This window comes from Echinops telfairi, unplaced genomic scaffold, assembly GCF_000313985.2.
Source record: "Echinops telfairi isolate 266 unplaced genomic scaffold, ASM31398v2 ScPeMD7_7457;HRSCAF=8495, whole genome shotgun sequence".
Classification (NCBI taxonomy): Eukaryota; Metazoa; Chordata; class Mammalia; order Afrosoricida; family Tenrecidae; genus Echinops; species Echinops telfairi.
In genome coordinates, this window is record NW_022111357.1 from 38,683,916 (window position 1) to 38,700,730 (window position 16,815).

A 16,815-nucleotide genomic window follows, 5' to 3' on the forward strand; every position below is an offset into this window, starting at 1 on the left:
TGTCCCCTCCAAACAGTGACTTTCCTTTCCTCTTCCCCACGAAGGTTGGCAGGGCAGTTGAACCCCTGTCAATAATCACTCCCAGAGAAGGCGGAATTTTATCAGGAGGCTAGCCTATGGACTCTTTCCAGCAACATGGCTGTTTGGTGGACACTCAAATGATTTTACTTTCTCAGGTGATACTCATGATGATTTCTTCTAACTTTACTAAGCATGTGTATATGGGCTGTAATTTATACAGTACATGTCAGGCTACAAAAGCCATAAGGCACTGTGAGTACATAAAGGGTAGGAAGTACAGGAAGATAAATTCTAGAATCCAGGATGAAAACAGTGCTGACTCAGTCAAACATGCTGCGGTTTTGCTCACAGCGCACACTTCAGCCCCTGGTAACCACTGATAGACTGTGTCTGCACGTGTCCTTGCCTGTTTTATAGCAGTCATACAATATTTGTGCTTTTGTAATTGACTGACTCCACTCAGTGTAATCATAATGTTCTCAAGATTCGTCAGCTGTGCTCTAGCATGTATCAGGAATTCATTTCTCTGTATGGCTGAGAAATACTCTGTTGCATGTGCATTTCACATTTTGCTTATCCATTGTCTTTTGATGAATATTTAGGCCGTTTCCACCTCTTGGCTATTGTGAACAGTGTTGTAGTGAACAGGTGTCCAGATTACATTGATTTTTTAAAAATTGTAAAAATGCACCACATTAAAGAACACTAACAAAATAAATACATGTGAAAATAGCACTTAAAACAGACACAGTAAATGGAACATGTCATGTTAATAGTTTCTAAATGTCCAGTTTTGTAACACTTATTTCATTCTCTTAAGTGCAGCTATTCTTATTATCCTTTTCTAATCTTGTTATCGTTTCCAAAGCATCCCACCACCCAGAAGATGACCTCCACATGCCCTTGTTCCCTCATACTTATTACCCTGGTTACCTTTGGTAAGCACTTAGAATTAATCTCTGGTTCCTGTAGGGTTGCCTATGTCCTGTAAGTGAGATTATGCATTATTTTTCCCTTTGTAACTAACATCTCTTGGCACAGTACTTTCAGGGTTCATCAGAACTTCCTGTCCGTCTGTCCCCCACCTCCCCATCATGACCCAGTTTTACCTTACAAATCCGGCTAGACCGGAGCATGTACACTGATACAGATAGGAGACCTCAACACTTTGAATCCAAGCAGATAACCCCTCAGGAACAGTAACGGGAGTAACGATGAGGGTAAGGGGAAGGTGGGGGGTGAAAGGGGAAACTGATTGCATTGATCAACATATAACACCCCAAACTCCACCCCCTTAGGGGGACAAACAACAGAATCACGGATGAAGGAAGACAGCGGGCAGTGTAAGGTATGAAAATAACAATAACTTATCAAGGGTGCACGAGGCGGGGAAGGTGGGGGAGGTAGGGAAAAGAGGAGCTGATACATCACAGGTAGTGTTTGTGTCAGGATTTCCCCAGACTACACGGAGTGAACATTTTTAGCTTGAATACTGTGGGAGTCCTTCAGACTGAAGGCTGCAGGATATTGACTTGCCTTACAACGGGTGCCATGAACTCCAGTAGTGTTCTCTTCACTGAAAGTTACTGTTTTCCTCTTTGTAATTAATAAACATCTTGTTTGCAATAACAGTTACTATATATATTTTAATTCTTTGCTACTGGAAGTATAAAAATACATAACTTTTTTTTTTAAACAACCAGAAAATTATTTTAGGACGTTATAGATTTTTATATCATTAATTACAGTAATTTTAAACTCTCCTGTCATAAAAATTAACTGTAGGCACTTTCAGAGACCTCAATGATTTAAACTTCAGGCTTGTAACGTGACTTTCTGGGGTGGGGGAATAGAGGGGAGAGGAAACAGTAGAATTGATTGTTAAGTCCAAAAAAAACTAACAAAAAGAATTGATTCTTTAAAAAGAAAAAGGAAAATCTTTGGCCTGACAGTAAAAAAGAAAGATTCAAAGAAAAGATCTAAAGCAAGCAACATTGCTAACCACGTAACGGAATAATGAAGATTATGAAGGGACACTATGAAAACTATGCCAGTAATTTAGATAACATATATGTAATAAGTAAATTCCTAGGTAGATACATTTTACCTGAAGTAACCCAAGAAGAAATAGAAAATTTCAATAGGACAATGACAAATATAGACAGTCTCTGGGGGAAAACCATGCCTTCACTCTTGCCAGCTTTTTCTAAATTTTTGCAGAAACACATTCAGGTAAAGAGAATCAACGGCTGGTTACATAACCTTTTTAATTGATTCGTACAACCCTTTTATGAATAGAAACTTTCCCATCTAATGCCTGTTTTTGGCCTTGAGTTCTACTTTGAAAATATAGGCACTTCTTGCTTATTATTTACCTAGTGAGGTTTCTTAATGGGCTTTATTTTTTTCCGCGCAGGTTTAGGTTAGGTTTACAGACCCACGATTCAGAAAGGGCCTTATCCCATGTCGCCTTCCCCCAGCACCGTTTCCAGCACCTTGCCCACCTGTGGTTCCTTTGTTCCAGTGATGAACCAATCTAAATGCCATCAACAGAAGGCCAGAGTTTACATTGGGGTCACAATTGGAGTTGTGTAGCTGTGTAGCGTCCTGTGTCCCCCATGAGCGTGTCATATAGAACTCCCCTGTGTTCCTGTTCACTCCGGCCCACTGCTAGAACCCCCCTGACAACCGCGGGTGTCTTCTGTGCCGTATGCAGGGACATCGAGATGGGATTATCCAGTATGTAACTTGTCCAGACTGGTGCCCTGCACTGTGAAATAGGCACTTAAGGTTCTTCCATGGCTTGATCACCTCTTTCCCCCACTGTTGGCTGATGCTCCATTATGTGTGAAAACAACCACCATGTACTTACCCATTCACTTATTTAAGGACATCTTGGCAGCTCTTGAGGAGTCCTACTGGCCTAGTGGGTTACTAGCTGGGCTGCTAACTACAAGGTCAGCAGTTCAAGTCCATCAGACTCTCCAAGGGCAGCAGGGTGAGGCTTTCTTCCTCTATAAAGATTTTCAGCCTCGGAAACCCACAGGGTCAGTTCTGCTTTGTCCTGTAGGGTTGCTAAGAGTTGTAAATGACTCCGTGAGTTTGTTTTTAGAGTTTGGTTGCATCTGGTTTTGGGCACTTTTGAATAAACTTTTATGAACATTTCATGTATGCTTTTATGTGGACATAGATTTTTACCTTATCAGATTATAAGTGGGAGCACAATTGTTATATCATATAGCAAACCTATGTTTAGTTTTGTTAGAAACTGCCAGCCTGTCTTTTTAAGTGACCTAATCAGTTTACATTCCCACGAGCAATGACTGACAGTTCCTGTTGCTCTACAGCCTGGCCAGCTTTGGTGTGGTCCGTGGTTTGGGTTTACCCATCACATTAGGTGTAGGCATCTTAAGAGGCAAGGCATTCGACTCTGTAGAGCATCGCAAATGATGGATTGATAGCCTGAAAAGGATAGGAATTCCAGAACACTTGATCTTGCTCATGAGGAGTCTGCATGTGGGTCAAGAGGCGTTTGTGAGCAGAACAAGAGAATTTTGCATGCTTTAAAATCGGGAGATCCCAGTGAAGGGAGATAGTGGTCAGTGTAAGACATGAGAAAAGCGTGTGTGTGTGTATGTGTGTGTGTGTGTGTAATTATCAAGGGTTCATGAGGGAGGGAGGATGGGGGTGCAGGGAAAACGAACTAATACCAAGGGCTCAAGTAGAAAGACAATGTTTTGAAAATGATGACTGCAACAAATGTACAAATGTGCCTGACACATTGCATGGATGTATGGATTGTGATAGGAGCTGTATGAGCCCCCAGTAAAAAAAAAAAAAAAAGGCAAGAAATCCCGATGTGGATACTCCTGGAGGTCACACGCTCTGGGCTCTGTCCCGGTGGCATGGAGGAGCACAGGGCTCAGTGCCCGGTGATGTACAGTCCTTTTCCACAGCGTCGGAGATCAAGCCGGGCCTTGAGTCTGCGCCTGCATATTCCTACAGCTTCTCAGAGTCCCGTGGACAGTGACCGAGGAGGCAAACCATGCAGGAAACAGCCCTCTAATACACTCCACCTGAATCTAGGTTCTGGTCTATGATGAGTTAGACTGGTTTTCTACTTTTAGTGTTTTTGCAGTAAAAATTAATAACATGAAAACGCTTGGTGTTGAAGACAGTTTCACTAAAGATGGGGAGTATTTAAGAATCTGTGTTGACTAGCGGGCTGGTGTGGATTTGGATCTGGGTTTGTTTTTCAAATGGAGGGGAGAGCTGTGTGTGCATTCACTAATGGGAAAACAAAAATAAAATCAGGAAAGGTGTGCGTTAGGGTTGTAGCCGCTCACCACATTTATTCCATCTATGTGAGCAAATCCTCAGAGAACTTGGATTACATGAAGAAGAATGTGACATCAGGAAGGATTATTAGCAGCCTGTGATATCCAGACACATCTTACTTGATGAAAATGAGGAGGATGTGAAACATTTGCTGATGAAGATCAAGGATTACAGCCTTCCGTATGGATTACAACTCAATGTAAAATAGACCAAAGTCCTCAAAACCGGACCAATACGTAACAGAAAAGGTTGAAGTTATCAAGGATTTTGTCTTGCCTTGATCTACGAGCAGTGTTCATAGAAGCGTCAGTCAAGAGATCAAAAGACGATTTGATTTGCAGTGGGTCAGTCTGTTGCACAAGACCTCTTTTAGAGTATTGAAAAGCAAGGATATTACTTTGAAGTCAAAGGTGAGCCTTACTTAAGTCGTTATTTTCCATTGCCGCATATGCATGTCAAAGTTAGACGCTGCATAAGGAAGACTTAAGAGGAATTTATGCATTTATATTAAGGTGCTGCTGAAGAATAATTAAAGTACTAGGAACTACCAAAAGAAGTACACCCAGAGTGCTCCTTAGAGGCAAGGTTAGTGAGGGGAGACAGTTGTTATCTGGAGCGACCAATCCCTGGAGAAGGACATCATGCTTGGTAAAGTGGTGGGGTAGCAGCAAAGAGCAAGGCCCTTACCAAGATGGATTGACAACAGTGACTGCAATTTGGGCTCAAGCGTAGGAACAGGAGGACCCAGCACCAGGCAGTGTTCCATTCTGTTGTGTACTGGGTCACTACGGGTCAGAATCGACTCTGGGCACCTAACAACAACCAGAAGTGTATAGAAGTGTCCTATGTGGTTTTGATTTGCAATCCCGAGTGACTCAGGGGCTTGAATGCTTAACTAACCCAAAAGTTGGTGTTTCAAATCTACCTCCACCTCTGGGAGTCTGTCTACTCCCGTGAAGTTCAACCTTGGAGACCATAGGGGACAGACCTCCCCTGTCCTGTCAGGTTACTGTGCGTCGGAATCTACTCAGTGGCACCCAGCAGCAAGGACACGTGAGGATGCAGTGGTAAGTCAGTGGTAGAAATCTTGCCTTCCACAAAGTGGGTGCGTAAGCAGATGTGGTGAAGAAAGCTGATGGTGCCCGGCCATCAAAAGTTACAGCGTCTGGGGTCTTAAAGGCTTGAAGATAAGCAAGCAGCTATCTAGCTGAGAAGCAACAAAGCCCACATGGAGGAAGCACGCCATCCTGTGTGATGACAAGGTATCGATGGAATCAGGCATCAAAGAACAAAAAATCGTCATTGTGAATGAAGGGGAGTGCAGAGTTGAATGGAGACCCAGCACCCTTCTGTAGGCAACTGGACATCTTACAGAAGGGCCACGAGGAGAAGATGAGCCAGTCAGGGTGCAGGGTAGCAATGATGAAACATACAACTTATCTCTAGTTCTTTAATGTACCCGCCCCCCTCACTATCATGATCCCAATTCTACCTTACAAATCCAGCTAGACCAGAGCATGTACACTGGTGCATATAGGAACTGGAAACAGGGAATCCAGAACAGATAAACCCCTGAGGACCAATAATGAGAGTATCGATACCAGGAAGGTAAGGGGAAGGTGGGGTAGAAAGGGGGAACCAATCATAAGGATCTACATATAATCCCCTCCCTGGGAGACGGACAATAGAAAAGTGGGTGAAGGGAGACGTCGGACAGTATAAAACAAGACAAAATAATAATTTATAAATTATCACGGTTCGTGAGTCCCTACCGTGGCTATAAGTGAAGCCACCATCTGTCATGGAGGCTGGTTGTGATGCTGAACACGTTTCAGCAGAGCTTCCAGTCTAAGAGGAACCTGGAAGAAGAGCTGGGTGGATGATATGCACAGAATCAGCCCATGAAAATCCTGTGGTTCACAGTGATTCTCTCCTGTGTACTGGGTCAACGTGCATCAGGGACTGACACTAAGGTGCCTCAAAATGACATTTTTCACAGGCATATGTGCCATCTGTATATCTTCTCTAAGAGCCCTGGTGGCGTAGTGGTTATGCACTGGACTGCAATCCACAGGGTCAGCAGTTTGAAACCACCCATTGCTCTGTGGGAGGAAGACCGGGCTTTCTACTCCATGAAGAGTTACAGTTTCGTTCTGCCCTGTCCTATAGAGTTGCTAAGATTCCTTGTCGACTCAATGGCAGTGAGTTTGATCTGGTTTGATACCTTCTTTGTTAAGGTTTCTGTTCATCTCTTCAGTGCACATTGTAATCGGGTGTTCTTGTTGAGTTTTAGGAGTGTTTTGCATAGTTTGAATACAAACATGGTCAGATGTTTTGCAAATAATTTTCCAAGTCCACGATTGACTGTGGTGCTGTGAATACTTACTATGGCTCTTCAAGCCATACATAGTCTTTGTAACTCCTACCAAATGACACGGTAGGACCAGGCAAATAGGGTGTATGATACGCTAATGTGGGCATTGCTGCATCTTGTCCTCCTCTGGGTTTAAAATGAGGTGTCACTGAAGCAGGAATGCCACTCTCCCTACCATGAAGGAAAGGGCCAGGGGTGGAGCTTGCACACCTCCATCCAGGAGACAGCTATGACCCCAGAGAGCAGAGGAGTGGCTTCGAAGCGAGTGCTTCCAGGCAGGAGGCTTGTTTGTGGAGTGGGGTCCCTACAGACACTTGATCCAGGGAGTTAGATTCGCAGACCCCTGAAGCTGGAGCTGAACACCTCCTGGCCGAGGCTCCTTTAAGTGGAGTGGTGTGCTGTTTGGGCATTTACCAGCGATGTTAAAGGAGCTGCTGCTTTTTAAAAAAAATCAGACCAGACTCACAATTAGGAGCTTTCTTAGGAGCATTAACAGGTTACAATTCTGAGTAAAAAATGCTCAAGACACTGTTGGTCAGTATGCCCTCTTTGTATCCATGCCCACAGTCAGGCCTCCCTCTGGTCTTTGACTTAGCCACACGGCCTTTGGTCTCTGCCCCACTCAAGCAATATTACAAAGCTCTTTTGAAGATGCCAATAAATTCCCAAAAGGCATGCCGTTCTACCATAAGTATAAGTAAGCCAAAAGGTGCTCAATTCTAGTTCTGTGTGCAAGCAAAACTAACTCCCCAATTAAGTACCTGGAAGTACCCCACTCCACAAATGAGCTTCTGTCTGAAGACACTCCACTTTGCTCACTGCCTGCGCTGGGGAACCACCTGGTGCCTTTCATGCTCGGACGCCTGGCTCTGTTACTGCAGCTCCGCTGCAACATCTTGGCCACCTCTCTCAGTGGTCACGGCTGTCTTGTCTGGACTGAGGAGGCCCCATGCCCATGGATCTCAGGGTCTGAGGACATACTCCAATCTCAGCCCATCTTTCTTCCCCGCTTATGAGTGAATTTAATTTTAGGTATAGTTTTGTGTTTGTTTGTTTTTTTTTGTATCCAAAATGGGTTTATTAGAATGGCTTTCCACTCATCTCCATTCAGGGTCTTTTAGTGCTGCTTCCGTCTGAAGGAGCATCCTTCTGTGAGCCTTGCTTTTCCTCCTGCAGGCTGACAGAGGACAGTAGAGCAGCCAACACACGAAACGACTGTTTGTGCCTGGCTGAAGACCGTGGTGATTTTATAGCGGCCTGGGCATTTGACGTCCACGAAGTAGGAATCGGGGCTCTGCACCAGGCGCTTCTTCTTGTGTTTCCTCTTCTCTTCGGGAGAGGGATGAAGGAGGTCCTTTGCGAGAGGCCTGATGGCCGGGCGGTCGTCAGCGCCGGAAAAGCAGTTTTGTGTTTTTAATGGAAGTTTACAAAGCAAATTGGGTCCATATTTAACCATTTTGGAAAATACTGTTCATTCACATTGGTTATGTTTTTCACCAGGCGTCAATATTCTCCTCATTTCTATTCTGGTTGGTTTGTAAAAGGAGCTTTTAAACCTCTGTTGAGCAGGACAGAGCCCAAAGGACCAGTGACTGGGAGGCAGAGGTGTTCTTGTTAGGACTCGTCTCACCACAGCCCTGGAGTCGATGCCAGCTCACAGCGACCCTGCAGGCCAGGGTAGACCTGCCCCTGTGGGTTTCCGAGACTGCAACTCCTTCCTGGAGTAGAAGCTCGTGTGTTCACGCTCCCCGAGACATGTTCTGGGCACAGGCAAGAAGAGGGTTACTGCCTCTCTGGCCCTAAATGGTAACCTGTTCGCTTCCTGAGCTAACCCCATAATGGTAAGGACGGTGTGAGTTCTGGGTGGCTGTTGCAGTGGATTGCGAAACCCCGCAGAGAAACAATGCTGTGGGAGGGAGGCTGGAGGTGGAGGCCTACCTGACCTCCACCTCACAGGAGTCAGCCTGGGGCTGGTGTGCAGTGTGATTCTCCTCCTCCTTGGGGGCATCAGGGAGGTCAGGAGTGCCCCATGCTGTTTTTACACGGTGTCACGAATTTCAGTCCTAGTTTTCATTTTACTTTAATTGTAGTTTCATCAAGGTACGTGAACATATGTAGGGCTTTTCAATCACAGTTTTAGACGTGGCAGTGAGTTTGGTTTTATAGCAAAATATATCAGTTCCCTACCTCTCCCCACTTCCACAAGTCCCTTTTTCTGTATGCAGTCTGTCTAAATTCTTTTAATGATACCTTCTGTCATATATATTTCAGAGTTGTTTTGTTTTTAAATATTATGCGGACGCTGCTGTCTTTATATGCGGGTGTATTGCAGACATTGTTGACTATCATGACAGGTGAGAGCCCCTCTGGGTCGTCCCCCTCCTCCCTACCATCATCACCTATAGGCACACTGCAATTTTCAGTTACATCACTGTTTTTTATAATTTTGTTCCAGAATGTGTTCATAATTGGGTCTTGTAGTACACTGTGATGGTCTCTGAGGAGCCTGGTAGTGTAGTGGTTACACACATTGGGCTGCTAATTGAAAGGTCAGCAGTTTGAAACCACCAACTGCTTTTTGAGAGAATAGCAAGGTTTTCTACTGCCTTCAAGAGCCATGGTTTCAGAAACCTACAGGGACAATTCTGCACTCTCCTGTAGGGTCACTATGGGTTGGGATTGACTTGATGCCAGTGAGATTTTTGGATACTTGTCTCCTTTTTCATGGAGGCGAATCTTTCGTGTGTGTGTGTGTGTGCACGTGCGCGCCCCTGTAACTATTGCTAGTTCTCACTATTGTATTGACCTTCTGAGAGTCAATACAATTTTTTATTGGCTCACTCATATCAGGTCATCTACTGGTTCTTGTCTTCCTCTGGGAAGCCTCCAGACACCTCTGGGCTTGTTGCTCTTTAGACCTTCTGCACAGCTGTCAGACTTAGCTGTGAGGTCAGCCCGATCTCTCTGTCTCTCGGGTTGGACTCCATTTACGTAGGTCTGTCTTTCTGCTTAGGGCTTGCACCTTTCTCCTGGTGTTCTCCCTTGTTCTATTGGAGCACACCTCGGCTGTGCTGGCGCATGGGAAAGCCGTGCTGCAGCAACTGAATGTGTGGGGATGGCAGCCCCTAGCTGCTTGTCCTTCCGTTGCAGTGCTCCAGTCTAGACTGCTTGTTGCCTTGGAGCCCTGCTGTCAAGCCAGGACCAACCTCCTGTGGCTTCCCGTAAACTCTCCAGCATGGGGTCTCCTGGTTACTTAATCCCTGGTTTTGGTGCAGCGCATCCCTCAGTACTTTCCTAGAATTGTTCTTTGGAGTTTGAGCTTTTGAGACTTTGCACATTTGAAAATGTGTCAGTGCTACCCTTGTAGTTCTTTATAGACTGGTTGGATATACATTTATGGTTTGGAAATATTTGTCCTTCAAGTTTTGAATGCTTTCTGTGTGACTGGCCCTTGGGGCTCATCCTGTCTCCAGTGCTCTGAAATCAGGGCATGCCTCGGGGTGGATCTGTCTGTATAGTGGTGGTGAGCGTGCAGTGAGTTGTTAAGAACAGTTCTGGATTTGTATTTAAAGTTAAGAAGATAGTACAGAGTTCTTATTTACTCCGCGCTCAGTTTCCCTTATTAACGTCGTACGCTGGTATGGTACCTTTATCACAATTAATGAATTGATATTGATTGATTGTCGTTAGGTGCTGTCCTGTCAGTTCCAACTTAAGTGCAATCGAACAAACATTGCCTGGTCCCGCGCCATCCTCACCAGTTATGTTCAAGCCCTCTTGATAGCCGCTGGTTCAGTCCATCTTGTGGAGGGGCTGCCCTTCTGTGTTAGGAAGCCTTCCTCTCGCTGCTCCGATGATTTGCTCAGCGTACAGATTGAAGACATCTGGGGAGAGGGAACACCCTGGCCCACATCTCAGCCCGTGGTCTGGTCAAACAATGGCCATCTTGGCCCACACACAGGTTCTGTGAATCCTCATTCTCCTCAAACTGCCCATAGTTGGACCCACACAATCGAATGCCTTTGCATAGTCAATAAAATACAAGTAGATATCTTTCTGGTGTTCTGCTCTCAGTCAAGATCCAGCTGAAGTCAGCTGTGATATTTCTTGTTCCTGAAACTGTCAGCTCCCTGTCCATGTGCTGAATCAAGATTGATACATTATTATTCACTCAAGTCCACAGTATATGGGGGTGTCTTAGTGTTTTACATAGTTTCTTTTATCCCATCTACTCAGGTCCCATCTACTCAGGCCTCCTTAGATGCCTCTTGTTTTTTTTTTAACAGTTTCTCAGACTGGCCACGGTGTGGACCTTTCCGGTGTGAGCGTTTGCATTTGATTTGAGGGGTCCGGTGTTTGTAAGATATGCCTCAAGAATTTATCTGCGGTTTTTCTCATGATCAGAACGGGCCTCCAGGCTTGGAGGAAGAAAGTTTAAGCTGTTGAGTGTCATTTTCATCCTCTATGAAGGGTGTACACTATCAGCCTCATTGAGACTGCCCTTGACATTGATATTGGCCGTGGTCACCTGGATGAAGTAGTGTCCGTCAAGTTTCCCCTGCAAAGCTCTTCTCCGCCCTTCAGTTCCTGAGCGCTTTGGGAGGGAGTCACAGTACTGAGCGGTGCTGCCCCTCCTGTCGCTGAAGATCTGTGTAAATGGCTTGGACCCCTCCTAGGCCGAGCCTCTGCTGTTTTCGTCTTCATCCTTTCCCTCTTGGGAGGGAAGACATTCTCGACCGTATCTGTTAGCTCTGCTGTCAGCTGCTCGGTTCCTAGCGTGTGGCTGTCCGGCCGTCGGTCCGTCGGTCCTCAGACTCCTGCTGCCGCCTTCGGGTGTGGAGTTTCGGGCTCGCAGAGTCAGCTCCTCGTCACCCAGCTGCGTTCTGGTTCCCTGTACGCTCCATCCTGTAGGCTTATTTCTATAAATAAAATCCTCTCCTTTAGTGAAGTTTTGGGAGGGAGCACATTTAAATGCCCAAATGCAATTTGGCATTGTAACTAGGAAGTCCTAGCCCTACACTTAAACCCTTCGGTGACAGTGGGTTGAGCAGTGTGCTAACAGAAGAAGCCAGTGGTTCGAACTAACTGGCCGCTCTGTGGGCGGAAGGCAAAGCTGTCTGTCCTAGTAAAGATGTACGGCCTCGGGACCCATATGGAGCAGATCTGCCCTGTGTGGAGGATCGCTGTGAGTCAGAATTGAGTTGACAGATGGTGGGTGACGGGATGACATTTTTTGCTTATGAGATTTCTTGTAAACAACCTGTAGTTGGAGTTTGTTTTTTTCCTTTCCGCGCCCTACTTGTGCAACATTCTCTGCATAGGATAATCTCTTTCCTTTTATTGTGATCCCCAATAAGTGTGGTTATACCCCTGGCTTTGTGCTGGTTTTTAAAAATGTTTCCTTGTGCTTTTTCTTAAGTTCTCATTGTCCTTATTTTTTCCCTTCACTGGTCTATGAGTTTCATATGCTATTTTTCGTTTTCTGGTGGCTAACCCATATTATTTAGCCAACTAAAAGTTCTGAAATAAATACGACCATTTGAACATTCGGGATAATAAATGTTCTCTGTTCTCCATATTGTCTTCTACCACTAAATAATTAATATTTGCAGATACTGCCCCCCCCCCGGTATTCCCCCCCACACACATTTCTCAAACTTTGTTGAGGATATTTGAAATTGTATTTATATTGTATTTCATTACTGGAAGGCTCAGAACTGTTCAAAGGACAGCTAAATTAATATCTGTGCCACTTTCAGAGAAACTGTGAGAAGGAAAGTCCCCTGAGTCACAGTCTCCCTGCCCCCATAGTACCCTGGAAATATATCTAAGTCTGTCATTCCAGATAGTACGTAATAATACTCTTTGTATATTTTTGACAACTATGGTAAAAGGCCTATTCAGTACCTTTTTTGCAACATGCTTGGTCACATTTGCTTGGGAAGTATCCATTTTGTGTATGCATTACCCATTGATCCATTTACCTTCTGTTTTATAGTAAGGAGCCCTGGTGGCAGAGCGGTTATGTGATGGGATTGCTACCCGCAAGGGCAGCAGTTCGAAACCACCAGCCTCTCTGAGGGAGGAAGACAAAGCTTTCAACTTCTGGAAAGAGTTACAGTCTCAGAAACTCACAGGAGCTGGGCTACCCTGACCTCTAGGGTCCCTCTGATTGAAATTGACTTGATGGCAGTGTGGGCTTGGTTTAGTCATGAATAAGACCGATGGACAAAGTCTGTTTTCCTGTCACTTCTGTTTTCCCGTTTGCTCAGCCTGTTTGTTTTCTACCAGGGCTTTTTTACACCATACGTTCCCCAATTTTCCATCCCCCTTTCTTTCTTTCTTTCTTTTGTTTTATTTAGCACTCACTGCCAGTGAGTCGGTTCCAAATCATAGTGACCCTATTGGTCAGGGCAGACTGGCGCTTGTGTGTTTCCACAACTGTAACTTTTTGCAGGAGTAGAAAGCCTCGTCTTTCCCCCGGGGAGCAGCTGGAGGTTTTGAACTGCAGACCTTGCAGTTAGCAGCCACGATGCAACCACTACACCACCATGGCTCCTCCCATCCCCTTTTCAAAGGGGAAAAAAAATGAGTCCGCATCCCCAGGCAATGAGAAACTTCCGTTTTGTAGCCTGCAATCCAGGATAACGCATAGGTGTACAGTAATCTTCTTTTACAACCTTCCCCTGGATCCTTCCAGCACCTCCAGGGGGCGGTATTGCTCACTTTTGGAAACACCACCTTGGGCTAGCTAATACCTAGTCACTGTTTTGCCTGCCTAGATCCTTTCCCTTCCTGAGCTGTGTATCCTGATTGATTTTCATCGTGCTGCAGCATTACTTTAGGCTTATTTCAGAGCACGTGCATGGGTGGCACACTTTGAAGCCTTGCAAGCCTGCCAACTTTTCGTTTTGTTCTAATCCACACCTATTGGGACAGACAGGTGCAGAACTTGAGGTGCACTGCCTGTGTTCTGAAGCGCTGGACAGCCGGCGTGGGCACTTGCACTGGGAGAAGGTGGTGGTGGCTCTGCCTTTGTGGAATCCCTCCCTCTCGTCACCAGCTGGTCTGTTTGGCCTCTTCTTTCTCCAGACTTTGCGTCTTCCAGTCTGGCCACACAGCGTCTGCGTGTATTGTTTGAGTTGGGGCAAAGAGGTTCAGAGTCCTTAGTACACTCTTTAATTCTCTACCATCCCCTCCTTTTCCTTGACCTTTCTTTGTTGAAGAAATTGTCTGACTTGTCCTGCAGAGGGCCCCACAGCCGATTTGCATCTCTGGTGATGTTTAACGTGTTCTTCTGTCTTCTACGTTTCCTGTAAATGGGTTTCTGCCCCTGGCATCGCCCTGCCTGGTACAGCAGTCACTGCCCATGGTGACATCCGGCTCTTGAAATGTGGCTGGTCTGAGTCAACAATGCGTGACGAAGTGTCGCACTGGAGACTTGGAGGACTCAGCGTGAAACAGTGTGAACCACGCAGTAATGACTGCGCGGAGCTGTGGTAATAGAAAAAGATCGTGAATAGGCTGAGTTAAGTACGGTGTTAAAATTCCACTTGGTGCTTTTTACTAATTTAAATGTGACAAATAGAAACTTCCTCATACAGAAACATTGCATCTCAAGTGTACAGTTCTGATTTACCGCTTTAGCACATTCAGAATTTTTTTCGTGTAGAAGGATCCCTTCCGTTAGAGCACATGACACCTTCTTAATTTGCTTGTTTTTGTAGTGTTGGGCCGCAACTTTGATCAGAGCTAAGATTCAGCAGAGGTCGCGTACTTCTGATACTGCAGTTCCCTGTCTCTAACTGCCTGGAATCCCTCTCCAGATAGGGGCTGCTTATCAGCTACTCTGGCACTACAAGTATGTCAGTTCATATCAAAAAGGCAAGAAAATGCCTGCTTGGCTCCTTTTACAAATCCAACTTCAAATAATGGATGGCATCTTTCACACACACACACACACACACACACACACACACACACACACACACACGTCCTGTATCATTAGGACCCCACAAACATTCGTCTTTCAGTCCATTCTGATTATAAATGGCATTGATGCTTAAAGTGTTACCTTTGTTAAATACAGACTTCAAAATGTATTTTTTAAAATCACAATAGCACTTACACCTCCCTGAAATAAGTAAGTAAACACCACGAAGATGATCCAGGTGGGAAGTGGCCCTCCTCGTCTCCTTCAGTCTTTCTAAGGGGACCACTGTACTAGATAGCCTCTTGACTGTCTCAGGAAAGCCCTGCGTCTGTGTGCGTGCGCATGCAAGTACAGCGAGGACTGCCTGTCCCTGCACAGTGCTTCCACTCCTGATTCCCCGGTATCTCTGCAAGTGTTTGCTTCCATCCTCACATGGACAAGTCGTACAGACTTGTGAAGTCTTTTTATGCTGTTCCGTTAGGTAACCCTCACCTTATGAATGAACAGTTGGGTAATTTCTGGCTTGCTTTTCATATGATAAACAGCAGGCTACTCAGTACCCTGCTTAGGCCTTTCATTAAGTCCTTTTTTTTTTTCAATTAATGGAAAAGCATTTAACGTTTCATTAAACCTCCGCTTAGTTTCAAGCCACCAGGACACACGGCTGCCCCCTCAGTACTCTCAGTCATGTCCTTAGTTCTGCTGAAGAATGTGGTCTTCATGCTGACAGGTTGCTTTGGGAACTTCTGCTTCCCTACAACGTTACCGTATCCCGGCCATTCCACCACATCAGTGATGGGAGCAACTCCAGCCTTGTTTTGGGCAGCATTTACCCTTCTCTGCTCCCTGACCAAGGCCCACAGTTTATTGAAGTTGACAGTTGGCGGAAGTTCTGGTTCCCCTTCAAATAGTAATGCCTCATACCAACTTTTCCAAAGTGACCTGGCTGGTATGTATTGAGGTTGACCCCGTGGTGATGCATGCCACCAGCATTATGCTGGCGTCCTCGGGGCTTCTGATACTTGCTTGTGTGGCTCACGTGGCCCTTAAGTGGCCCTGGGTCTCCCTCGGCCTGAATGGCTCCTTGCATTTACTTCTGTGAACATACCCACAAAGTATAGTCTGACCTGTGGGATGGCCAGGTCCATCTTTTTTAACAGCTCCACCCCCCACCCCCCAACAGTTTTATTGGCACACAGCCCACGCGTCGCACGACTCGGCAGTTCAATCACATCAAGAAGAGCTGTGCAGTCACCGCCACAGTCCGTTCCGAACATCCTCCTCACGCCCGCATGCATCGCCATGGCTCCCTGCCTCCCCAGCCTCCCCTCCACACCCCCAAGGAACCCTCCACCCCACTGTCTCCACAGATACACCCACCCCGGTACACCCACACACAGATAAACATGAAGGGAAAAAGAATAGCAACCATCACCACAACCCCCCAACAAGAACAACAAAGCAAAAGAGAATAAAAACCGCAGCCGAAAAGAGAAAACACCAAAAGCCCAAACGAATTCAAGTGGGTCCTAAGGACAAAGAAATGATTGGGTGCCATCTTCAGCCCAGCCGCATCTGCAGCAGTCCACCCTCCAGCTGGGGCAGGCCTGGCCTGGTCGGAGGAGCACCCCAGGGGCCTCGTCCACAAGTGTTTCCCCATCCTTTTTCTTTAAAGTGGGTCTAAAGGCGTAGCACACTTTAAATGACAACTTCATTGAGATAGAATTTATATGCCATTATAATTTGCTACGAAACAGTGTGCAGTATTAACAGAATTGTACAGCTATCAGCAACACACTCGATTTTAGGACACATTCAGCACCCCTAAAAAGATAGGCTACACCCGTTAGCAGTCATTTCCCCTTGACCCTTCAGCTGTGCACAGTCCCCAAGCAATGACCCTCTTTCTCTGGATTTGCCTGTTGACGTAGAATCATCCAGTACTTGCTCGTCGCAGTGTCTGGCTTCTTCCACTTCAAGTGATGTTGCAAGGTCCGACCTTGCAGCACGTGTGACGAACACTTCATGACTGAACTGCATTCTGTGGTATAACAGACCACATTTTGTTCATCCGTGCATCAGCTGATGTAATTTGGGTTGTTTGCCGATTATGAATAATCCTGCTGGAAGCATTTAAATTCTAGTGTTC

The 16,815-nt window shown here is 45.7% G+C and overlaps 2 protein-coding genes and 1 non-coding gene across 3 annotated transcripts in view; 2 read left to right on the forward strand and 1 right to left on the reverse strand.

Moving 5' to 3' along the window:
• NOL9 (nucleolar protein 9) overlaps positions 1-16,815 on the forward strand; it is a 43,568-nt gene that overhangs the window by 12,292 nt on the left and 14,461 nt on the right. The gene's annotated exons all lie outside the window — the stretch shown is intronic.
• On the forward strand, positions 3,876-4,081 carry LOC115872844. Its single transcript, XR_004048077.1, has one exon. It is a non-coding gene; the product is annotated as a small nucleolar RNA SNORA73 family (small nucleolar RNA).
• Positions 7,797-8,189, reverse strand: LOC105978853 (40S ribosomal protein S27-like). Its single transcript, XM_013005235.2, has one exon. It carries the CDS (start codon positions 8,187-8,189, stop codon positions 7,851-7,853), a length of 339 nt encoding a protein of 112 aa, XP_012860689.1. The 3' UTR covers positions 7,797-7,850.

Coding starts and splice junctions, on each gene's coding strand:
- LOC105978853 (XM_013005235.2), bottom strand. CDS start 8,189: ATGGTTAAATATGGACCCAATTTGCTTTGTAAACTTCCATTAAAAACA.